This window comes from Rhinatrema bivittatum, chromosome 3, assembly GCF_901001135.1.
Source record: "Rhinatrema bivittatum chromosome 3, aRhiBiv1.1, whole genome shotgun sequence".
In the NCBI taxonomy this organism is placed as follows: domain Eukaryota; kingdom Metazoa; phylum Chordata; class Amphibia; order Gymnophiona; family Rhinatrematidae; genus Rhinatrema; species Rhinatrema bivittatum.
The window spans coordinates 35991974-36016984 of NC_042617.1; the positions used below are offsets into that span (position 1 = coordinate 35991974).

At 46.3% G+C, this 25011-nt stretch overlaps 1 protein-coding gene across 2 annotated transcripts in view; it reads left to right on the forward strand.

Moving 5' to 3' along the window:
- LOC115086787 (zinc transporter ZIP9-like) overlaps window positions 1-25011 on the forward strand; it is an 83912-nt gene that overhangs the window by 28976 nt on the left and 29925 nt on the right. The window contains exons 2-3 of one of the 2 annotated variants that reach the window (XM_029593112.1): window positions 4236-4338; window positions 21684-21869. In XM_029593112.1, coding sequence (XP_029448972.1) covers window positions 4236-4338; window positions 21684-21869 — 289 coding nt within the window. Of the gene's footprint in view, window positions 1-4232; window positions 4339-21683; window positions 21870-25011 lie in introns of both variants that reach the window. The other variant, XM_029593111.1, reaches the window with a different exon arrangement.

Below are 25011 nucleotides of genomic sequence, written 5' to 3' on the forward strand. Positions count from 1 at the left end.
CTTTAAACAAGGGCAGACTGTGAGGGGATGAAGGGGCAGGAAGTTGGTGCTAGATAGCTGGGCATGGCTACAGACGGGGCCCGTGCAACCATTTTGGACACCTAGATGGTCACCTAGCATTCACTGGGACAGCAGCACACGTGCTGCACTGGCATTGTTGGTCCATCATGAATAGCAGAGGATGCTACAAACAGAATCAATGGGTATTTTATTGACACTCCTTCCAAAGTCTATCCCCCAGTGTAAAGGGTGGAACAGTCCATTAAAGTGCAGGAGCGGCCTTAAGGGGCAGCAGTAAGGCTTACACAGGAGCTGGCCATTGGCCCCGTCTGACGAGGCCCTGCACTTGCCATTCCTGAAACCTTTCCGACACAGCGCTGTGGTTGCATGCTGGGATGTGTCTTTCCTCCACTGGAGTGAGCTGCGTGCAAGCAAATGATTTGTGAAAATGAATATACATATATTTTTTTAATCGGAAACCTTTGTTTTGCTTTTCCCATACCAAGCAACTTTTATGTCATTAAAAATTTTAATTTTTTTTAACAAACATTAAATTGCAAAAAAAATTTTTTTGTTTTTGTTTTATGCAACTGCTTTGCTCACTAGCTTTCTGGACTTCAGGCTTCTTTCACTTCCTTCCTGCAGTCTGTTTTAGCACCTCAGCAGCTGCCAGAGAACGGTTTCTTTAAGGTTTCAGCCCCTCCACAGGCTGCCTGCCTGAAAATAAACAGAAGAAAAGATCCATGGGCAGGAGGAACATCGTTACGGCTTAAAGAAACAGTTTTTTTATTGGGTGAAGTGTCAGCAGGCATAAAGCACTAAAATAAGGTGCTGTGCACCCCACCCAATGGAGGAAATAATGTGGTCTCTCTTCCTGCAATGCCCCAGTGCCTCCCTGAACCCATCAGCCTGCAAACTGCCCGCTCTCCAACTTCTCTTGGGGCGAGAGGGCAGCTGAGTCTAGAGAGGCACAGTATTAAAGAGAAAATAACTTTTCATGAAACATTTAGATCTTTCTATCTGGGGTATTTTACGCACAATTCATTAGTGGCACAGCGTGTCCTGTGTCTTATAATAAGGAAGTATGTATAAGCTACAACTCCCGCGGAAGCCTTTCCAGGCCCCCTTTCACCCCTTCCCCTCACTTCTCTTTCTCGACTTGCTCCCCTGCTCCTGAGGCCTGTTAAAGCTGGAAGCTCGGAAGCGGCCAGGCCTGGAAGCCAGGTCACGGCAGCACTATTTAGTGTTCGGTAAATCAGTAAAGACTTGGCTGTTCATGATAGCCTTCAGCTAACCTATTTAACCTGACTTTAGCTTTGTCTTGCATGTTCTGATATAGGTTGTCTATTAGGTTCCAGCTATATGTATTAGATGAAGGAGATTATGAAAAGGAGGTATTGTAGAATAGTACCTATCTTTAATTTTTTTAATGATATGTTAGTTTAATATATGGAGAAAGTTTAGTCATAACTATTAATCTTTTTTGCCTGGATTCCTGTTAGACCAGTCCAGATGAGTGGGTTTTATTCTGCCCCTAGCTCATGGAGACAGAGAACATGCATTTTTCTTTGTGACATCATCAGTGGATAAAGGGAGGTGTAGTCTCGACCCTTGCCAGTAACCTTCTGCAAAGCAATAGTGCAAGCCCCTAAACTAATAGTACTATTTCCCTTACCATGAGAAGGGAACTTCCACCAGTATCACCAAGGTGAGGCGGAAGAAGCAGAACAGGTGACAGTTGATCTAGCTGCTTCCCTAAGGCGAGGACTTCAGTCGTGCCTTCCAAAGGATAGGCAAGGTGAGAGAGCGAGAGAAATGTATACAGCCACTGAGTTCCTGGGTGAGTCCTGGACTGGTGTAGCGGGACTTGAGGGAAAGGTAACAGGTCTGGATACATTTCTCCTTCTTTATCATCCTGCTAGACCAGCCCAGACAAGTGAGAATTACCCAAGCTTAGACTATCCTGGGTGAGAGGAAGACGGCTGATCTGAGATTGTCTTCTCCAGCTGCAGCATCTGCCTTAGTTTGCATGCCCAGTTTGCAAGGACGACCAGGTAGCTGCTTTAAATATCCTCTGGAGCCACAGCAAAGGATTTTGCCCCTGGTAGTACAGCTCTTCTTTTTAGTAAAACTTTTATGGAGGGCCTTGCCAGGGAAAAACGGGCGGGAGGGGGAGAGAGAGAATAAAGGAGATACTTCTAGAAGTTCTCTAAGGGAACCACTGCTTCCTCTCCACCCCCCCCCCTCCCTGTGGGTTCAACAAGACCAGAATGCCTGGGAGCTGCCTACAAGGGCAAATCAGTCAGGACCACTAAGGAACTAGGATTAGCACAGAGACCTACTCCACCAGGGGAAACCCAAAGGCCCTAGGAGGGAAAGTTACTCAACAGGAGGCCTCCACCCAAAGAAGGGCATCTGCCCAAGGAGCAGTCCAGCCTCCGCTCATCCAGGCCACGGCATGAGCCAAGGACCCTGGAATTTCCTGCCGCGTTCACCAACTCCGAATTATCCGGATATGTTTTCTACAGAGAAAAACTTAGCTGGATGGGTGGGGGGCGTTCTGCCTCAGGGCTGACTTATTTGGGTGGCGTTATCCCACTAAGTTATCGTGATAAGTGTGGTCATGCTGTGGAGCAGTCCTGAAGTTAGCTGGATAAACTTATTTGGATAACTTTGATTTATTTGAGTATATACAGCGGTGCAGCTGTGCCACTGAATATCTATTTATTTTTTTAATCTGGATAAATTTATTCACGTAACTTACCTGGTCTGCCCGTGGCTGAATTATGTATATGTTTGTATATTATATGTTGTGACATTGTTTTAAGCTGCTGTTTTTCATTTGGATCATTTGAGAAACAAGTGATTTAAAAGCATAATTTAATAAATAAATGTGTGAGGGAGTCTACAGGAAACTCCCTCAGGTCATCTTAGGATACCGGCCACAGCTATCCAGCCTGGTACTCGCTAAGTCCCAGCCCAGCAAGAGATTCTAGGCCTAGGAAGATTCCTTCAGTCTAGAATAAGAAGGCAGGTCCTAGAAGGGTTAGAGAGGCCCCGGGAAGCAGGCAGAGACCCAGCTTATGAATAGACCTGCTATGTTTGAGGACTGTGTGTCACCTGAATTTAAGTTGAGCTTCATTATTTGTTTTGTTTTTGGTTTTCTCACTGTAAAAAAAAAAAAAAATGCACCTAAGGAAACAGCCAGGATCTGCCTTCTTTTTTTCTCTTGGCTGTTTCCTAAGCCACGATACCACAAAATGAAACGTTAAACTCTGAGTCGGTAGCACTGATGGGACCCTGAGCGGAGGGACCACCACTGGTCACACTAATACAGGTCCTCAAGGGCCACAAGCAAGCCAGGTTTTCAGGATATCCACACCGAATATGCATGAGAGAGATTTGCACACACTGCCTCCCTTGCATGCAAATCTATCGTATGCATATTAATTGTAGATATCCTGAAAATCTGGTCTGCTTGTGGCTCTCGAGGACCGGAGTTGGCCACCCCTGCTCTAATAAGTCTTCCTCAGGCTGAAGAGAAAATGTTTTCATCAGGGATCTCTCTGATCTAGAGAGAGAGAAAAGGGATGAGGAAGCATTTGAAGGTCAGGAAGTCCTGTTCTAGGAGGCTGAGCTTTGCACCCTGCTGCTACGCCACACCCACCATCTCTTGGGGCAGATGGTGCACGTCATTGACTGGCAGAGGCAGAGTGTGACTGCTCGCTGAAAACTGGTTTGTACATTGTAATGGGTGGAGCTGGGGTGGGAACCAGAGCAGAACTCCAAACGTGAAATTGTTGTAGGGGCAGGGGGAAGGAGTAATGTAAATGGTTGTGGTGGTGGTGGTGCTGCTGCTGCTGTTGTCTGTCAGTAATTCTACTTTAAGGTTACTGGTATTGATGCCTACAGTGTGGGACGAGATCTGTATTTCTCCTAGTGTGAAGTCACTCAGCAGAACAAAGAAGGAATCTCTTTGCACTAAGGGTATACACAGAGCAACCTCAGGAATGGTTTTCACCAGCCCCCAAGCTAACCTGCTCTTTATGGCTTTTGAGCCAGTAAGAGTTTGTACATGAAAGCATGTAAGTTAAAATGGCCCCATTAACGGACCACAGTTTACTGATTCATCTCCTGTACCATTGGAGTTGGTAGAGGATGGCTTATGTCAGTGGCATTGGAATTGGTAGAGGATGGCTCGTGTTAATGGCTCTGTTTGTGTTCCTTTACAGCAGAAGCTGCACTTTGTGAGCGTGCTGGGTGCCGGGCTGCTGTGTGGCACAGCTCTGGCTATCATTATTCCTGAAGGAATTGAGCTACTGGAAGGATCTTCAAGAGGTCAGAATGTTCTCCCTTAATTTCGAAAAGCTATTGATGTGAATGTTCTCCTAGGACAAGCAGGATGGTAGTCCTCACACATGGGTGACATCAAATGGAGCCCAGCATGTAAAACCTATGTCAAAGTTTCTAGAAACTTTGATTGGCACACTGATCATGCCCAGCATGCCACTGTCCATGTGTCCTCGCAGGGTCCCTCTTCAGTCTTCTTTTCCGCAGAACTATCATCTCGTGGTTGTGGAGCTCTGCTCTTTTTTCAGTATTTTTGAATAATTCCTGGTCTGACTTTGCCTGCATAGGGGGTCCCTCTTCCTACCAGGTCAGTAGGGCAGTGGGGTAAGTTTTCTCCCTTCTCTGCAGTTGATTCCCAGTGGTGTCTCGCTCTCTGTGGTTGCTGGGCACTGACCGCTCGCCAGGTCTTTTTTGTAATGGCGTCAGGTTTTCGTAGATGCCCTCAGTGCCTCTCACAAACCCACATGAGGTTTGTATCCTCTGCCTGGGAGCATTGCACAACATCAGGGGGTGTCGTTTTTGTGACCAGATAACCCCCAAAGGCCGTCGCGCCCATTTAGATAAAATGGAGAAGCTCTTCGGTTCCAAAATATCTGAACCTTCCACTCCGCCGTCGTGGGCATCGACTCAGAGGTCGCGGGGAACCAATGGACACCGAGCCCAGCACCAGCTGGGACTCCCGGGTTCGATGGAGGACGGTGTCTCCTCTCCGTGGGGTCGCTTCAGTGGCAACACAGCTAGTGCCGGTGCCAATCCAAGCCTGATGCCATGCAAATATAGCGACTGGTGGCAGAAACCATTCCATTTCAGCTTCTGAGGATATCAGGTATAAGATGCTGGAGATTCTCCAGTTTGTCAATGCCCCAAAGGAAGAGGTGACTGTTCCCGTACATGAGATCTTCAAGGAGTTACTCCTTAGATTTTGGGAACACCCTATCTCTGTGCCTCCGGTAAATAGGAAGGCTGATGCTTTCTATCTACTACAGTAGGCCTTGGGGTTTGAGAGACGTCAACTCCCACATCAGTCTGTTGTGGTGGAGTCTGCTCTCAAGAAAACCAAGCATTCCCCTACCCATACTTCTGTCCCTCTGGGTCAAGAGCACAGAGCACTGGGCAGGAAGGTGTTTCAGGGCGCCATGTTGATCACTCGTATTGCTTCCTACCAGTTGTAAATGATGTAATACTCGCAGAACCTCTGGAAGCAGGTCCAGGAGTTGTCCGAGCGTTGCCCCAGCAGCAACAGGACACTTTTATGGCTCTTGTCCAGCAAGGCTTGGAATGTGGCAAGTATAAAGTGTGCTCTACCTACGACGTGTTTGAAATGTCTGCTAGGGTGGCAGCGGCTGGCATTAATGCTTGCAGGATGGCCTGTCTCCGAGCATCGGATCTCCGCCCAGAGGTCCAGGAGAAGCTCGCCGATTTCCAATGCACTGGTGAGAACCTTTTTGGTGATAAGGTGAGGGATGCTGTAGCTCAGTTGAAGGATCACCATGAGACCCTCCAGCATCTATCAGCCGGTACATCGGACCCACTGTCTTCTGCCAGGAAATCCTCAAGATAGGTCTCACGGAGGTCTTTTTACCGCCAGAAGAGATATTATCCTCTGGCCTCTCATGCTCAATGTGGGAGCTTTAGGGGCCGCCCCAGACAGCAGCAGACTCCCAAGTCTCAGCCTGCACCCCAGCCGAGCCCCACTATGGGGATTTGATTAGCTGTGGGGGAGCATAAGCCAATAGGCTGTACCCTCGATGCTGGGCCCTCCAGTTGGAGGCCAGCTACAGTTCTTCGTGGACTGCTGACCCAGTGTCATTTTGGACTGGTAAGTCCTGTCAATCGTTCGTTGAGGGTATCAGCTCAACTTTCTGGGTGTTCCCGGGGAAACTCCCCATGTCCCTCTTGGGGTTAGTCCTTGCATTAGGAAATACTCTTGACTGAGTTTTCCACCCTCGTAATGGCCGGAGCAGTCAAACCCATCCCATTGTGGCAGCAAGGGAGGGGGTTCTGTTCTTGCTATTTCCTGATTCCATAGAGAACAGGGGGACTCTGCCCTATTCTGAGAACTTTGAAACGGTTTCTAAAAAGAGAAAAGTTCAAAATGGTCTCTTTGGACACTCTGATTCCCCTCCGGCAAGGAGGGAACTGGCTTTACTCCCTTGATCTCAAGAATGCATACACCCGCATTGCAATTTTCCTCAGCCACAGGAAATATCTTCAATTTGTAGTTGGCAAGAGGCATTTCCAATGCGAGGTGTTGCCATTCGGCCTTGGCTCAGCCCCCCGTGTCTTTACCAAGTGCCTCCAAGTGCCTGGCAGCAGTGAAAGCACACCTCCGCCATTTAGGGATGCAGGTGTTCCCCTACTTGGATGATTGGCTTGTTAAGAGCGCCACCGAGGAGGGGGCACTTCGGTCTCTGCACTTGACCATTCTGGTGCTGGAGTCCCTCTGGTTTGTCATCAACTACCCGAAGTCCCATCTGACCCCTTCGCTGCAGTATAGCTTCATTGTGGCCTGGCTAGACATGGCTCAGGCCAGTGCCTATCTGCCCTGCGATTGGGTGCTCACATTATCCCTTGTGGGTCTGGTTCGCCGGAGCCGGCAGGTCTTGGCCCACTTCATGCGTCACATGGCAGCTACTGCCCATGTTACAATCTTGGCTTGCTTGCATATGCTCATGGCTCAATGGACCCAGGGGCGGCAGGCCACCCAGAACCTCCACTTGCGTATCTGCGTTACTCCGCCACTCCAGGTCTCCTTTTCTTGGTGGGAGAGTCTGCCCAATTTGGAATAGGGGGTTATTTTCCAGATTCCCCCTTCCCAGATTGTACTCACCACAAATGCACCAAACTTGGGGTGGGTGGGGTGCCCATGTGGAAGGCCTCCTGAAGCAGGGCCTATGGCCTGCTCAGGAAGCTCGGTGCCAGATCAATATCCTGGAGCTTCAAGCTATTCATTACAAGCTCTGGGCGTTCCGGGATCACTTGTCCAACAAGGCGGTCCTGATCCAGACCGACAACCAGATGGCAATGTGGTACATCAGCAAACAGGAAGCAGTTCAGATTTGGTAATGGGCTCAGTCTCAGGGCATGCTGCTCCAAGTCGTGTACCTTGCTGGGATGGAGAATGTGGTGGCAGTCTGCAGGAGTTGGGCCTTCCGACCCCACGAGTGGTCTCTGAATTTGGCAGTGGCGGACCAGATCTTCTGCCTCTGGGGAAACCCAGACGTGGATCTCTTTGCCTCCCCCTGCAACAGCAAGTGGAACAATTGTGCTCCCTGAATGGGGGATGGCAAACCAGCCACAGACGCCTTTGCCCGCAATTGGGGCAGGGGCCTTCTGTATGTGTATCCTCCACTTCCTCTGATGAGGACTCTACTGAAGCTTCAGCAGGACAAGGGAACCATGATCCTCATAGCCCCTCTTTTTTGGCAGAGGCAGATCTAGTTCCTGCTTCTATGGGATCTCTCTATCAGGAACTCAATCGGTCTGGGGACCTCCTCCGACCTTGTCTTGCAGGAACAGGGCAGGCTGCACCATCCTAACCTCAGGGCATTATCCCTAATGGCCTGGATGGTGAGAGGCTAATTCTGCAATCTCTTGACCTGTCTGATGATGTGTCTTGGGTCCTGGTAGTTTCCAGGAAGCCTTTCACCAGGAAGTCTTATGGCCTGAAGTAGAGGAGGTTTGCCGTATGGTGTGAGCATCAAGAGTTGGATCCATTCTCCTGCTCTACACCGAAACTGCTTGAATATCTGCTATACCTGTTGGATACTGGTTTGAAGACCAACTCCGTCAGGGTACACCTGAGTGCCATTGGGGCCTACCACCAGGGGGTGGATGGTTTGCCAGTCTCTATGCAGCCCTTAATGGGGTGTTTCATGCGAGGTTTGCTTCAATTAAAGCCTCCACTGCATCCTCCCGCTGTGTCCTGGGACCTTAATGTGGAGTTGGCCCATCTCATGAAGGATCCTTTCGAGCCACCGCGCACCTGTGACCTGAAGTACCTGACCTGGATGGTCATGTTTTTGGGCGCATAAGATCAGTGAGTTTCAGGCGCTGGTGATATACACACCCTACACAAAGTTCTTTCATGATAGGGTGGTCCTGCGATTGCACCCTAAATTCCTACCTGTAAGAACCAGTCAATCGTCCTGCCCACCTTTTTTCCCAGGCCTCATTTGCACCAGGGCAAACGGGCTCTGCAAACCTTGGATTGTAAGAGAGCCTTGGCTTGGATTGTAAGAGAGCCTGGAGCGGACAGCAAGCCACAGGCAGTCCACGCAACTCTTTATCTCGTTTGATAAGAACATTGGGAGTTGTGGTTGCCAAGCAAACCCTGTCTAAATGGCTGGCGGATCGAATCTCCTGCTGCTATGCGCAAGCAGAACTGCAGCTTGGGGGCCATGTCAAGGCGCGTTCTGTCAGCCATGGCGGCTTCAGTGGCCCCACCTGAGAGCGTTCCCTGTGTCTGAGACCTGCGAGGTGGCGACGAGGAGTTCCCTCTGCACTTTCGCTGCTCACTACTGTTTGGACAGGGATGGCCGACATGATAGCACTTCGGCCAGTCTGTCCTTCAGAATCTCTTCCAGCTGTAGAAATCAACTCTTCCTGCTTAGGGCCCTTTTTTTGGGTTCAGGCTGTTTCCCACTGTTACCAACAGCACCTGTGTTGGGCCTGTTGGCACCTGGTTTAGAGCCTGTTGGTTCTTCTTGTGTTAGGGAACAGCCTGTAGCTGTTCCCTAACACAAGAATTCATACATGGGATTCACCCATGTATGAAGACTACCAGCCTGCTTTTCCTAGGAGAAAGCAGAGTTGCTTACCTGTAACAGGTGTTCTCCTAGGACAGCAGGATGTTAATCCTCACGAAACCCGCCCGCCACCCCACAGATTTGGGTTTCTCCTGTGCTTATTTTACTTTTTCGTAATTCTATGTTACACAACTGAAGAGGGACCCCATGTGGATGCATGGGATAGTGGCATGCTGGGCATGCTCAGTGTGCCAGTCAAAATTTCTAGAAACTTTGACATAAGTTTTCTATGCCAGGCTCCATCTGCTGATGTCACCTATATGTAAGGACTAACATTCTGCTGTCCTAGAAGAACACCTGTTACAGGTAAGCAACTCTGCTTTCTTCACAGTCTTGCCATTTTCCTTGTGTCTGCCAGATTTAACATCAAATGTTAACTTTACTGTCTGCAACCTCAAGTAAGACAGCCTTCTTCTTGTCTTTCTCGCTTGTTTGTTCTTCTGTACATCCATTTGGAATTAGAGGTGTGCACCCACTGTTTTTATTATTTCAAGAAATCCCTTCCCCCAGCCTTTCTCCAGCTGTTTATGCTGTGCTCAGAGTTTGGATGGATGCATCCAGTTGCTGCTAGCAGAAATTTCAGATAGTGGTGGAGATGCAGCAGGCCTGCCAGGGAGGCAGTCAGCTGAACATGGCTCTCTGGAGTCCAAGGGTGATTAGAGGGCTTAGGGTATTGCTGGAAGCAGCAAGAGAAGCTTCTCTGGTTCATGCCCAGTCCAGAATCTGAGGGAAAAGCCTTAACTTGAAAAAGTATTATGTCACATGGCCAGCCTTTTGTCTTGAAAAAGCTGAAGTGTTTTTCTCTTTCTTCCCCCTTCCCCAGACCCTCTGTTCGACAGACTAGGATGCTTGCCTACCAAGTACAGGAGGAAAAGCTCTCAAAAATGAAATGCCCCTCAGAAACCCCTCTTATGCCAGCTGGGTCACCACAGTAGTGACAGCTGCCTTACCTTCCACTCTCCCTCCCCAGAGCTCGGATGCATCCTCTCCACAGTCTAACTCAGCCCTGGAAATATCGCTTTGTTCTTTTTATCTTTAAAAGCAGATAAGACCATGAAATGTAAACACTTCATAAATAACTCCTGTGCTGGTCACCATTTATTTGCTGTGATTTTTATTGGGTAGCCTAGGATAGAATGAGAGGAAATCTCAGTGAATCAGGCTCCTGGATAATGGTTATTGGGAACATTGCATTACATTTTGAGGATAAAAAGGTCACGGCTGGTTGTAAAATATACCGCCATGATGGGAAAGCATCTCTACATCCAGCAAGAACACCACATGTACTGTAGCAAATTCTTGAACGGAATGATGATACAAAAATGCACGTGTATCAAGTAAGGAAGTTTACATATCACTGCCTTCACTTCAGTGTCTGCTAATTTGGCAGATCCTAAGGAAGCAGGTACGTTTTTGTGTTAGAATTTATGGTCACATACACCATAACCTCTGCTGAAAAGAAGTACATTTGCCAGCCAGCTGTCTGTCTATCATGTTGTTTTCAGCCCTTGTAGATTGAATTAAGACATGAAAGCTCAGTGCTCAAGTGGTGATGAGAAATTGCCTTTGGTGGTGGTTGATTACAAGGTGGGATTTGGTAAATTTAATTTCTGGAATTAAAATTGTAGACCAATATGTTTATTGATGATAATTTTCGATAGGGTGCATTACTTGGTCACATACATGCATAAATAGGTGCACGAAAGTGACACCGGTATTTAATAAATTGTGCAGCAGAAGCAGTATAGTTTATAAAATACTGCATATTTTATAAACATTCTTATTTACTGAGGCATTTTTCTAAATTGAAATACAGATTGTGATGTATATTGTTTTTATATTATGTATTTTTATGTGTTGGTGTATTGTACTTTTGATTGTTTGTTTGTAATCTGCTTAGCATGTTAGTTATCAATATAGGCAGAATATAAAAATATTAAATAAATATCACTGCTGCAGAAGTACATGCATTTTGTTTAATACAAGGATCTGCATCGAAGAACCATGAAGCTGCACTGATGGACACCAAGCCGACGACAGCAGCAAGATCGGCTGTACCGTTGGTGGATAAGGGTGCTGGAGACTGGCCAGCATCGGACTTTTCCAGGTCAAAGATGTCATGTTCCTCGTCTTTGACCTTGGCACCAGGAAAGACTGTGCCAGGAATCGAGGGAAGCCGAAGAAGCATTGTCATTGGTCTCCGTCAATGCATGGTGCCGGGCACAGGGATGCGCCAGCTCCTGCTGTGATGCCCCTGAAGCAACCCCGTGGTGAGGAGAGCCAATCCTTCATCGATGCCGGAGGATCGCAACCATCTCCATAGGTCCTGTACCAGACACCGATCCTCCTCTCGGTTCCGAAAAGGATCTGGCCACCATGCCTTCCTTCTAGTTGGTGTTGGCATTGGCAATGTTTGAGGAAGAGCTTGAGCAGTGAGTCCAACTGGTGGTCGAGCAGGTGTTGCAAGACATTGTTCTAGTGGCACCGATGACACTGGAGCTGGCATCGTCCATTTTGGAACCACTGTCAGAGAAGCTCCATGGCTCATTGGTGCATTACCGATCCAGCTGGTGTCTGTTCCTGGGCTGGCGCTGGTGCCTTTCAGAGCACCGCAGCCTCCCCCTGATGATTCGGTAGTCATGGCTGGTTCCTCCAAAGAGGAAGCTCCACCGAGGCCGGCTGAGACACAGAGGCCTGCAGTTCTCCCCCCCCCCCCCCCCCCCGATCCAGTTCCACCAGTGCCTGCACCTCTGGACAAAGGGCGAGCGCCAAGGGCCCCATCCACTGTTTCTTTCATTGAGGATTAGAGCCCCTATGACTCCTGGGGGATGACACTATAGAATCCTCAACCAATGGCTGTGAGGGTCTCCCCTCAGATCCCTCTCCTCCAGAAGAGTGAAGAAAGTCTCCACCTGAAGACTTGACCTTCACAGATTTTGTACGGGCAATGGCAAAAGCCATCCCAGTTCAATTATTGGTGGAGGAGGATGACAGACACAAAATGCTTGAAATCCTCCAGGTTGTGGAGCCTCCTAAGGAGATTGTGGTGGGCCCCGTGCACAAGATCCTTAAGGAGTTACTTCTGAGGATGTGGGAACACCGCCTCACAGTGCCTCCCGTAAACAAGAAGGTGGGTGGGGTTTCTTTTGTCCGAAAGGTCCCCAGATTTGATAAGCAACAGCTTCCCCACCAATCAGTGGTAGACAAATCCGCTCTCGAGAGCCAAGCGATCTCTGATCCATTCCTCAGTACCCCCAGGGAAGGATCACAAAGCGATGGATGCTTTTGGGAGGAAGGTGTTTCAAGGGGCTAAGCTCATTGCCCTTATAGCTTCCTACCAGCTCTACATAAGCCGGTATTCGCAGGACATATGGAAGCAGGTGCAAGAGGTGGCCGAGCAGTTGCCTCAGCAGCAGCAGGATACCCTCATGTCTTTGGTGCATAAGGGCCTGAAATGTGGAAAACACAAGGTCCGGTCGACCTCCTATATTTTTGAAACTGCATAGAGGATCTCTGCAGCAGGAATCGGTGCCCGCAGAATGGCATGGCTGAAGGCCTCGGGTCTCCAACTGGAGTTACAGGAAAGACTCGTGGACATGCCATGTACTGGGGAGAATCTCTTCGGAGATAAGATGAGGGATGCAGTGGCTCAGCTTAGGAACCACCATGAAACCTTCCAACAACTCTCGGCTAGGCGGTTGGCGAAATTGGGGCATAAGTCTTCCTTCTACCAGAGGAAGTACTGTCCTTCACCCCTCGCTCCTGTCATCAGCATCAGGGCTCCAGCAGTCGTCTCAGGCAGCAGAGAGCCTCCAAGGCCCAGCCGGCACCTCAGACAACTCCAGGGATGGGATTTTGACTAGGTTGTAGGGAGCGTAGTCCAGTCACCCATACCTGGGATGATGGATCCACCGGTCAGGGGGAAAGCTGTGGTACTTTGCGAACCAGTGGTCCAGTATAACCTCGGACCAGTGAGTTCTTTCCAACGTCTGTCAAGGGTACCAATTGAACCTATTGGGTGTCCCGCCAAATTGCCCTCCGAGCCAATTTTTGGGGCCAATAGCACATCAGGAGGTACTATTAATGGAGCTTTCCTCCCTCTTAAAATGGCCAGAGCGATCGAGCCTGTTGTACCAGGGCAAAGAAGGCAGGGATATTACTCCAGGTACTTCTTGATTCCAAAAAAACAGGAGGACTTTTTCCCATCCTAGACCTAAGGGCGTTCAACTAATTTGTCAAAAAAGAAAAGTTCAGGATGGTTTCCCTGGCTATGCTCCCTTGATCTGAAGAAGGGGCGATCCCCTCACATCAAAATCTTTCCCGGTCACAGGAAGTATCTCAGATTCGTGGTGGGAAAACAGCACATCCAATATTGGGTGTTGCATTCGGGCTAGCCTCAGCCCCACGGGTCTTCACAAAATGCCTGGCTGTGGTGGCAACGTTCCTTCACAGGCTAAGGGGTGCATGTTTTCCCTTTTCTGGACAATTGGCTGGTCAAGAACATATTTCAGGCAAGGCCGTCAGGTCCATGCGCTTGGCTATCTAGGTGTTGGGAGTCATCAACTACCCGAAGTCCCATCTCAGCCTGTCACTTCAGTTGGACTTCATAGGAGCCCTGCTAGACATGGCTCAGGCCAAGGCCTTCCTATCTCGTCAAAGGGCTGTCACTTTGACGTCCATCATGGCAGAGATTCAGCAGGTGTCAGCCTGGCACATGTTGTGGTTGTTGGGCTATATAGTCTCAACCACCCATGTCACTCCCTTGGCATGATTATTTATTTATTTATTTATTTATTTATTTATTTAAAGCTTTTTTTATACCGATATTAGTAGCAACATCATATCGGTTTACATTCGAACTAGAGGTTGAAAAATTTACAAATAACAGGTTACGGGGATGGGAGGAAAGGAACTAAGAAGGCAGGCAGAAATTGTTGAGTTAAAAAGGCATAACGGTTGCAAAAGGAACATGGCAATAATAATACAGTAGTAGTAATAAATGTAACAGACTGATATACAATGCTAAAAATCTATAAAACAAGAGGACTGGGAGGGATTAAGGAGAAAGGGCAGGAAACCTATTGAGGGTAAGCTTGTTTGAAGAGCCAAGTCTTCAAATTTGATCTAAATCTAGTGGCGCTAGATTACACAGGTGCAAGGCCCAATGGACTTTGAGGTCGCAGTGACGCCAGACCACACAGAACCTCCAGGATTGCATTCAAATCACCTTGCCCATCCGGGATTCATTGTCCTGGTGGCAGGTACTTTCAAATCTGGAACGGGGGATCTCATTCTAAAGTCATCCTACCCAAATTGTCCTAACCACGGGTTGTCCACCCTGGGAAAAGGAGCTCATGTAGATGGGCTCAGCACCCAGGGTCTTTGGTCTGCCCAGGAAAGCTGTTGCCAAATCAGTTTCCTGGAGCTCCGGGAGATCAAGTGCACACTGTGGGCTTTCAGAGATCGGCTGTCCAACAAAGTATAGCAAATGTAACCCCAATATTTAAAAAGGGCTCCAGGGGTGATCCGGGAAACTACAGACCGGTTAGCCTGACTTCAGTGCCAGGAAAAATAGTGGAAAGTGTTCTAAACATCAAAATCATAGAACCTATAGAAAGACATGGTTTAATGGAACAAAGTCAGCATGGCTTTACCCAGGGCAAGTCTTGCCTCACAAATCTGCTTCACTTTTTTGAAGGAGTTAATAAACATGTGGATAAAGGTGAACCGGTAGATATAGTATACTTGGATTTTCAGAAGGCGTTTGACAAAGTTCCTCATGAGAGGCTTCTAGGAAAAGTAAAAAGTCATGGGATAGGTGGCGATGTCCTTTCATGGATTGCAAACTGGCTAAAAGACAGGAAACAGAGAGTAGGATTAAATGGACAATTTTCTCAGTGGAAGGGAGTGGACAGTGGAGTGCTTCAGGGATCTGTATTGGGACCCTTACTTTTCAATATATTTATAAATGATCTGGAAAGAAATACGACGAGTGAGATAATCACATTTGCAGATGACACAAAATTGTTCAGAGTAGTTAAATCACAAGCAGATTGTGATAAATTGCAGGAAGACCTTGTAAGACTGGAAAATTGGGCATCCAAATGGCAGATGAAATTTAATGTGGCTAAGTGCAAGGTGATGCATATAGGGAAAAATAACCTATGCTATAATTACACAATGTTGGGTTCCATATTAGGTGCTACAACCCAAGAAAGAGATCTAGGTGTCATAGTGGATAAAACATTGAAATCGTCGGTTCAGTGTGCTGCGGCAGTCAAAAAAGCAAACAGAATGTTGGGAATTATTAGAAAGGGAATGGTGAATAAAACGGAAAATGTCATAATGCCTCTGTATCGCTCCATGGTGAGACCGCACCTTGAATACTGTGTACAATTCTGGTCGCCGCATCTCAAAAAAGATATAATTGCGATGGAGAAGGTACAGAGAAGGGCTACCAAAATAAGGGGAATGGAACAACTTCCCTACGAGGAAAGACTAAAGAGGTTAGGACTTTTCAGCTTGGAGAAGAGACGACTGAGGGGGATATGATAGAGGTGTTTAAAATCACGAGAGGTCTAGAACGGGTAGATGTGAATCGGTTATTTACTCTTTCGGATAGTAGAAAGACTAGGGGGCACTCCATGAAGTTAGCATGGGGCACATTTAAAACTAATTGGAGAAAGTTCTTTTTTACTCAACGCACAATTAAACTCTGGAATTTGTTGCCAGAGGATGTGGTCAGTGCAGTTAGTATAGCTGTGTTTAAAAAAGGATTGGATAAGTTCTTGGAGGAGAAGTCCATTACCTGCTATTAAGTTCACTTAGAGAATAGCCACTGCCATTAGCAATGGTAACATGGAATAGACTTAGTTTTTGGGTACTTGCCAGGTTCTTATGGCCTGGATTGGCCACTGTTGGAAACAGGATGCTGGGCTTGATGGACCCTTGGTCTGACCCAGTATGGCATTTTCTCATGTTCTTATGTTCTTGTGCCTATTGCACATCTTGGGTACATTTGGTGCATTTCTCGGACATCCTCCTCGGTACTCACTCATATGTGAGGACTACCATCCTGCTTGTCCTGTGAGAAAGCAAATGTTGCTTACCTGTAACAGGTGTTCTCACAGGACAGCAGGATGTTGGTCCTCACGAAACCCGCCCGCCGCCCCCGCGGTGTTGGGTTCATTACGTTTTCTTATTTTATTTTCGGCACTTCCTGTAGCTTTAAACAAGACTGAAGGGGGACCCCTGCTGGCTGCAGGGTCAGTGCAATGCTGGGCATGCCCAGTAGGTGCCAGTCAAAGTTCTAGAAACTTTGACAAAAGTGTTCCGTGATCAGGCTCCATCCTGTGATGTCACCCATATGTGAAGACTAACATCCTGCTGTCCTGTGAGAATACCTGTTACAGGTAAGCAACATTTGCTTTTCATTGATGATTTTATCCCAGCAGTCAAAAGATGAGGCATTATCATGATCAAACTCAGTTATTTTATTTTTAAGTTTCTTCAAGTGTTTCCGGTTCTATCTTTTTTCTGTATGTGAAAGATTATTATGTAAGATTTTAGTTGTGTGGTGAGGAGGGTTACTTCTGCCTTTATTAGTAGGTGATCAGACCAGGGCAATATTTTGTGAGAAGAATTGATTATACAGTAATTGTGATTGGCGAAAATTAGATCAAAGATGTGTCCTGCTTTATGAGTGGGGTTGCATACAAATTGTGACCAACCCATGGCTTCCATAGTGTCTAGAAAGATTTCACATGCTGTAGATTTAGGCATGTTGTCTACCTGTAGGTTAAAGTCCCCTACAATTAGAGTTGTTTCTGGAGCTGGGAACGCTTTAGTGAAGATTTCGATTAGAGGAGAGCAGTCTTTTTGGAGTGTTCCAGGTGGGCTATGGATCAAACCAATATTTGGAAGTGGTAATTTTAGTATTGTAACCTTGTTGGGCGGGTTTATTTCAACTTTGTAAGGACCTGAAAATTGTACACTATGGCTATCACTTATGCTTCTTTCGCCTTCCTCCAACCCAGCGGATTTCAGTCTTCAGCTCCAATCCTTCTCAGTCTGCCTAACTGGAGTTGGAGTCACACCTCCAGCAGAAGGTGGTTGAACTTGTTCCTTCGCAGCAGTGTGGCCAAGGATTCTATTACTGGTATTTCCTAATCTCCAAGAATTCAGAGGGATTGTTGCCCATATTGGATTTATGAAGACTGAACAAGTTGCTGGATCAGGGGAGATTTCAAGATGAACTCCCTTCAGACAGTTCTCCCTTTTATTCAACCAAAGAATTAGATATCTGCTCTAGATCTGAAAATGCTTATGCACACATTCCCATTATTCCACCCATCAGACGTTTCTCGGGTTCATGGTAAAGGATGCATACTACCCATACAAGGTGCTCCCTTTTGGCCTCTCAACAGCCCAAAGTGTGATTACTTAAATGCCTTGTGGTAGTGGCGGCACAGCTTCTTGAGAGGGAATCTGCATATTCCCATATCTGGATATTGGTTGGTAACTGTTTCATCTCTGTCAGGAGCTCTGGAATCCCTCAAAAAGTCCATATGGTTCCTCCAGTCCCTTTGCTTTCTGGTCAACCTTACCAAGACAAACCTAGTTTTGGCAAATAATTCAGGTCATTGGAGCCTGGACAGACTTACTTCAGGAAAAAGCATTTCTTCCTGTTGAAAGAGTCACTTTGCTGATGAGCTTAGTAAAGATCTTCTTTTAACAAGTCCGAGCATCAGCAAGGTCAGTCCTGGTCTTTCTTGGTTGCATGGCTGCTGCAATGCATTTTGTTCCTCTGACTCATCTGCACTTCTGGGGTCTCTGAAGCCAATAGGATCAGCTGTATCAACCATTATCCACCAAATCTCCATGACATCCTGGATGAGAGCATCCTTTCAGTGGTGGATAAATCCAGAAGTTCTAAAGGCAGGTCCCTCACTACATGTCCCACTGCATTAAATGATTGTCTAATGATGCCTCCACCAACCAGTGCAATGAGGATCCAAAGACCGCGGTCCGCAGTGAAGTCATCTGCAAATTGATTACCTGTAACTATGAGCTATTCTCTGTGCTCTATGGGCTTTCTCTCACCTTCTGTCAGGAAAGAGAATCATGATCCAGACGGACAGCTATATTCTAAGTTAACAAACAGGGCCAGTAGGCCCTTCGAGTCATCTGCTCATGGGCAGGAATCACAATACCGCCTCATTCTTCCTCAAGGAGTTGGAGGATGTACTGATTTCCGTCAGGAAACTTTCAACCAGAAGATTCTATTGTTTCAGATGGAAGAACTTTTCAATTTGGTGTGGGACCAACCAGCTGGATCTCTTCTCTTGCAGCCCAAGGGACTTACAGTTGTGCTCATAAGTTTACATACCCCTGACAGAATTTGTAAGATGTATAGCATTTTAAGAAAACATGAGTGATTGGATAAAACACGTTTAATTTGAAACACATTAAAAATAATAAACTATTAAGCATCACAGAATAACACAATCATTAAAGAAACCACAGCAATACTTCAGTTTCCATTCTTCTTCTTGTCCTCCGGCCTTAGCATCTCTTCGGTCACAGCTCATTTCCGTGCCATTGTGGCGTAGTACCAGCAGGTGGAAAGGGTTCCAATTTTTGGCCATTCTTTGTTATCAAAGTTCATGGAATGATTGTGGCATTCTAAATGTCTGGTCAGTAAACCTTCAGTACCTTGGGACTTCAATGTAGTCCTAGCCCATTTCATGAACCTTTCTTTTTGAACCTCTGAAGTCTGTGGACTTATAAATTTTCACTTGGAAAGGTTCACTGCAGCATGAAGAGTAAGTGACCTACAGGCTCTGGTTTCGTATTCATCATACTTTCAATTTTTTCACAGTACAATGGTTCTACAGACTCACCCCAAGTCCCTTCTGAAAGTGGTATGTGCATTCCATATTAATCAGGCTATTGTGCTACCTACATTCTTTCCAAGACCTCATGCGTACGAAGGAGAATGGGGTTTTCACACCTTGAATTGTAAAAGCCCTGGCATATTACCTAAAGAGGACTCAACGTCACCATCAAGCTTCTCAACTGTTTGTGTCCTTGATCCCAATAGATTGGGAAAAGCAGTTGCTAAATGAACTCTAATTGGATAGCAGACTGTATCATGTGCTGTTGCACGTTAGCTGGTTTACAGATTGCACACTCTGTCAAAACTCATCAAATGAAAGCCAGGACAACTTCAGTGGCTCATCTCAGGGCCACTTCTATTGAAGGCATTTGTAAAGCTGCTACATGGCCATCACTTTACACCTTCATGTCCACTACTGTCTGGACAGCACGTTCCAAGGAGACAGTAACTTTGGACAAGCAGTTCTGCACAGTCCAATAGTCCACTCTCTAATTGGTGGGACCGAGTTCTCTTAAGTACTTCCACTGTGCAGTCCTCTGCTTGGGACTCCCCACGCGATGTGGCTAATTCATCCTGCTGGCCACGGAGAATTCTGTTTACCGTTAAGAAAACTGGATTCACCTGCAGAAATGGCTTTGAAAATTACCCTCTTTGAGAGCCTCTGCCCGCAACAGAAAGGGGACAATTTTGAAAAGGATTCTCCGTGGGTGAACAGATGTTAACCCTCAGAGAATGCCCCGTTCAAAACTGCTCTCCCCCCTGCCAGTAGAAAGAAAATTCAAAAGTATGCACGTCAGGAAAATTCCCCTCACAGAATAGCAGGTGTAATCCTGTGCGAGCAATTTTCCTTGGGTTCTCAGTGGAAGTTCAGGCACGCGTTCACTTTCAAAAAGTGCAATGTTAGAGGGTAAAAAGCATTCACAAAGTTTGCAGATGCACAGCCAGTCTGAACATTACTGCCATCATGTGTCTGCTTCTTTATTTCACCATATCATCACAATAAAAAGAATTAGAAGCTCCAGAATACACTCTACTGTTGGCCGTTTTCCTTTTCTTTTGCTGAGTATCACGGCAGATCCACAGTGAGAACCCTGGCCTTCCTTTGGGCTGTTCCCCCGTCCTCCTTTCAATCTAGGCAATTGGTTGCGGCCCATCACCATTCCCTAACTGGATCCAAAATATCTTGTTTCCAGCGGTGCAACCAGGCTCAGTGTGCCCAATACTGTTTTAAAATTTTGTTTTCCAATTTAAGAAAAGAATGGGTCCAATCCTTTCTCATAGCTGTGATACAAGCAGTAGCTTTCCCAAGTCTACATGGCTTATAGTGGTTTATGGACTTTTCCTTTAGGAACTTGACTAAACTCTTTTGAATCCAGCTTCACTAAATGCTATCATCACATCCTCTGGCAACAGGTTCCACAGTTTAATTGTGCACTGAGGGGGGGGGAAATACTTTCTCTGATTTTGTTTTAAATGTGCTGCCTATTAGCTTCATGGAGTCTCCCCTCATCCTGTTACTATTTGAAAGAGTAAATAACTCTTTTCTAGTTATCTGTTCCACACCGTTCATGATTTTATAAACCTCTATCATATCTCCTCTCGGCTATTTCTTCTCCAGGCTGAATAGCCCTAACCTCATTAGCCTTCCCTCATAAGGGAGCCATTCCATACCCTTTATCATTTTGGTTGCCCTTCTCTGAAACTTTTCTAGCTCTGCTATATCATTTGTGAGATGGGGCGACCAGAACCGCACACAGTACTCAAGGTGTGATTGTATCCTGGATCAATAGAGAGGCACTTACGATATCTTTCATTTTATTTTCCATTCCTTTCCTTATAATACTTAACATTCCATTTGCTTTTTTGACCACCACTGCATACTGAGCCGAGGATTTCAGCTGTGACACCAAGATTGTTTTCCCTGGTGGTGACACTTAATGCGGAACCCAGCATCCTGTACCTATAGTTTGGACTATTCTTTCCTATGTGCATCACTTTGCATTTGTCCTCCCTAAATTTCATCTGCCTTTTAGACACACAATCCTACAGTCTAACAAGGTAATCTTGCAAGTCCTCACAATCAATTTGTGGTTTAACTACTTTGAATAATTTTGTGTCCTCTGCAGATTTGATCACCTCGCTCATCACTCCGTTTTTCAGATCATTTAGAAATATATTAAAAAGTACCAGTCCCAGTGAAGATTCCCGGATACTCTACTATTTATCTTTCTCTATTGAACAAAATTACCTTGCATTCCTACTCAGTTTCCTATCTTTTAGAAAGTTACCAATCCACAATATGACATGGTCTTCTATCCCATGACGCTTTAATTTCCTGTGAGCATTTCATGAGGGTCCTTATTAAACAGCTTTTCAAAATCCAGAAACACTATCAACTGACTTGTCCTTATCCTCATGTTTATTAACCATTTAAACAAAATCTAATAGATTTGTAAGATAATACTTCCCTATGCTAAATCCATGTTGGCTCTGCCTCACTAATCTATATCTCTCCAGATGGACAATAATTTTATTCTTCTGAATAACGTCTACCATTTTGCCCATCAGCCCATATTAAATGTATCTTGTATTTTCAAATTTTTGTCATTTTTTTTCCTTTAATACAGGAGCTCAAGTACCATGCAGAAATGTAGTGCTGAATACCAATCTTACGGGATCAGATGTGTTAACTGAAGACTTGATGGAAGATGGCTCATCATTCCCAGTTCATTTCTTCATTGGTGTCTCCTTGGTCATGGGATTTCTTCTCATGTTCATCGTAGATCAGATTGGCAGCTATTGCTCCTATCATGGTAAGTTTTTCAAGCTTGTTGAGCTTCTACAATCAAGGATTTTGCCATGTTTTTCCACAGTTTTAAGGGGGTTGAGGTCTGTTAAGCCCTGCCCAGGGTAAAATCTCCAGATTATGGGTACGGTTTACAATCACAGTCTTAGACCATAGGAACATAGAAATGACAGCAGAATTGGATCAGTGGTCTATCCAATCTGCCCGGCAAGCTTCCCATGGTAGTATCTGCCGCACCATGCAGGTTATCTCCATGTAGCAGTCAGTGCTGCTTGATGTGCTCTGCTTGTGGACTTGGCCATAGAAACAGTCCTGTGCTTTTTTTCCTTAGAAACACTCATGACTAACATGAGAGAATGACTTATTACTCTAGGAGCTTTTTGGCCCATTTCTAATACTGTCATACAGGGCCAGTAACTTAGGTCCTCAGGAAAACTCATTTATAGCCCACTAGGACTTTAGTGAATTCAAGTTTGAACAAAAAGAAACTATTTTGCTGACTGACAGGTCGATCCAGTAAAGTGTGCTCCGTCGGAGCGCACTGTCACCCTGCTCTGGACGCGGGTTTTCCCTTACCCCTTATTCAGTAAGGGGAGGAAAACACGCGGCCCACCCGCGGCACCTAATAGCGCCCTCAACATGCAAATGCATGTTGATGGCCCTATTAGGTATTCCCGAGCGATCCAGTAAGTAAAATGTGCAGCCAAGCCGCACATTTTACTCTAAGAAATTAGCGCCGCCCAAAGGTCGGCGCTAATTTCTTCCGGCGCCAGGGAAGTGCACAGAAAAGCAGTAAAAACTGCTTTTCTGTGCACCCTCCGACTTAATATCATAGCGATATTAAGTCGGAGGTCCCCAAAAGTATAAAAAAGTAAAAAAAAAAAAAAAAAAAAAATTTTGAATTCGGCCCGCGGCTGTCGGGCCGAAAACCGGACGCTCAATTTTGCCGGCGTCCGGTTTCCGAGCCCGTGGCTGTCAGCGGGCTCGAGAACCGACGCCGGCAAAATTGAGGGTCGGCTGTCAAACCTGCTGATAGCCGCCGCTCCAGGCCAAAAGGAGGCGCTAGGGACGCGCTAGTGTCCCTAGCGCCTCCTTTTCCTCGTTTGCACCGCGTCGCCTAATTTAAATACTGGATCGCGCGCACCGGCCCCTCGCCGGTGCGCGCGCCGGGAGAGCGGGCATTAGTCCGCTCTCCCACGGACTTTACTGGATCGGGCTATGAGTTAGTATGCTGCCATGGATGGGAAAGAAGAAACGAGTTCAGGCAGCACAGAAACATTCCCAGCTCCCTGTGCACTCTGCTACTGTGAGCGACCTATTGCAGGCGCCCCCATTACCCCCTGGGCAGTGTCAATGGCCCCCAATCCGCTTTGCTGTCCTGATGTATCCAAATAGATCTTGTGCATGCTTGTTGTGGAAATCCTGAAAAACAGCCTATTGGGTAGGCTGTTGTGAACACTGATATAGCGGCTATGGGATAAGGAATGTTGCTGCTTGTTTTCTTTTATTGCTCAAGCATCTAAGTAATCTATTTCCATTGGTTTGTGTCCCTTTCCAAAAATACAGTACCTCCTTTTCCCCCCCCCCCCCCCCAATGAATTGCTTAGAACTCAAAAGTGCTTTGTGAAACCTGGAAATGTCCTGCTAGGTCTACAACCATTTTCTCAGCTCTTTGGTGTGGGTTCCCTGCTTTGGTGTTGTAGTTTTGTTCTCAAAACGTAAAGTGACCAGAATAAAAAAAAAAAAAAAAGAGTAGTTATAGAAGGGGCGAGGAGTAATGTTGTTACTGTTGGGCAATCTGAAGCCCAGGGAGTTAACAGAAAGCTGCTCCTTGGATAAATGAAGAGTTTTATAAATGTGTGGCTGGCTTGAAGCCTCAGTTAATAGCCGAGTTTAGAGCAAAGTCCAGGAGTTCTTTATATTCTGAGTACAATGTTGTCTTACAGCTAGGTCACACATCCTCCCATGATTAATTACTTTGCAAGATCAGCCCAAACCAGGAGTGAACAAAGCCGTTTTGAAGACTTTTAAAGGGATTATTACATCATGACTTGTTTTCCCTAGATAAATAAGTCATTCTCTCAAATAATGGAACTCAGTCATAAAATTTGGTGGTTGCAATAAATGATTATAAAGGATAGTCACCACCTGCATGCAGTAATCTGAAATCAGGAGTCCAAATGATCAGGTTTTGAAACTGCATCTGCATTGATTCTGTAGTGGTATTTCCTACCTAGAACACCTTTGGTGCTAAGGGATTCATAGTTTAAGACTGAATACTGCTCTCATTTAGCTGACATAAAAGTTCTGAGTTGTCTTTCACCATGAAAAAACTGCAAGCTGCTGTGTCCTTCTTTAAAACGTGATGTGGCCTTATCGCATGCATTAGGGCCTTATCACGTGCGATAACACCTTAACGTACGTGATAGCGACCACATTGCAACGTTAACATTTAAATGAGGGAAAGGGGGGGGGGTTTAGGGCGGGATTAGGAAAAACATTTTTGCGGTACCACTGCGGGCGATAATTCAAACATTATCGCTGGCGGTAGCGCCGGAAATAACACCACCTTTTACGGTAGCGGTATGGGAGAGAGACAGCGTGTGCCGTGCCACAACCGTGGCGGGCGAAAACGCACCGCCGCGATGCGGCCAGATGCACACTATCCCCCCTCCCGCCCCTTTTTTTCTTCACGGCTCATCGTTCCGCCATATTTATATTTATAGCGGAATGATGAATCTAGGCCATGGTTTTTAGACAAGAACATGGTCCAGAAGTTGCTTGTTTGGCTAGATCTGGTTAGGGCAAGGTGACACCTTCTTGATGAGGGCCTAGGACTCTTTTATAGATTGCTGTTTCCCAGCTAACCAGGGAAGGCTGTAAGACATTCAGATTTACAGCACTAAGCATTCTCTTTACAGCTTGAAACTATGCGTCCAGAGGCAGGGGCTGGATAGCTTGGTAAACATGATAGGTTAAGATTGGTTTGAACTTGCAGAGTTCAGGCCAGGCTGCTAACTAATCTGTATTGACAAGGTAGGTAGGGGCCAGTACAAGGGCTTGTATTGATGCCTGTTGAGAAGGCAGCTCCAGTTTTGTTAGCTCTGTTTTTTTTTTTTTTTTTTAATTTGAAAAGGTTTTTTATTGAA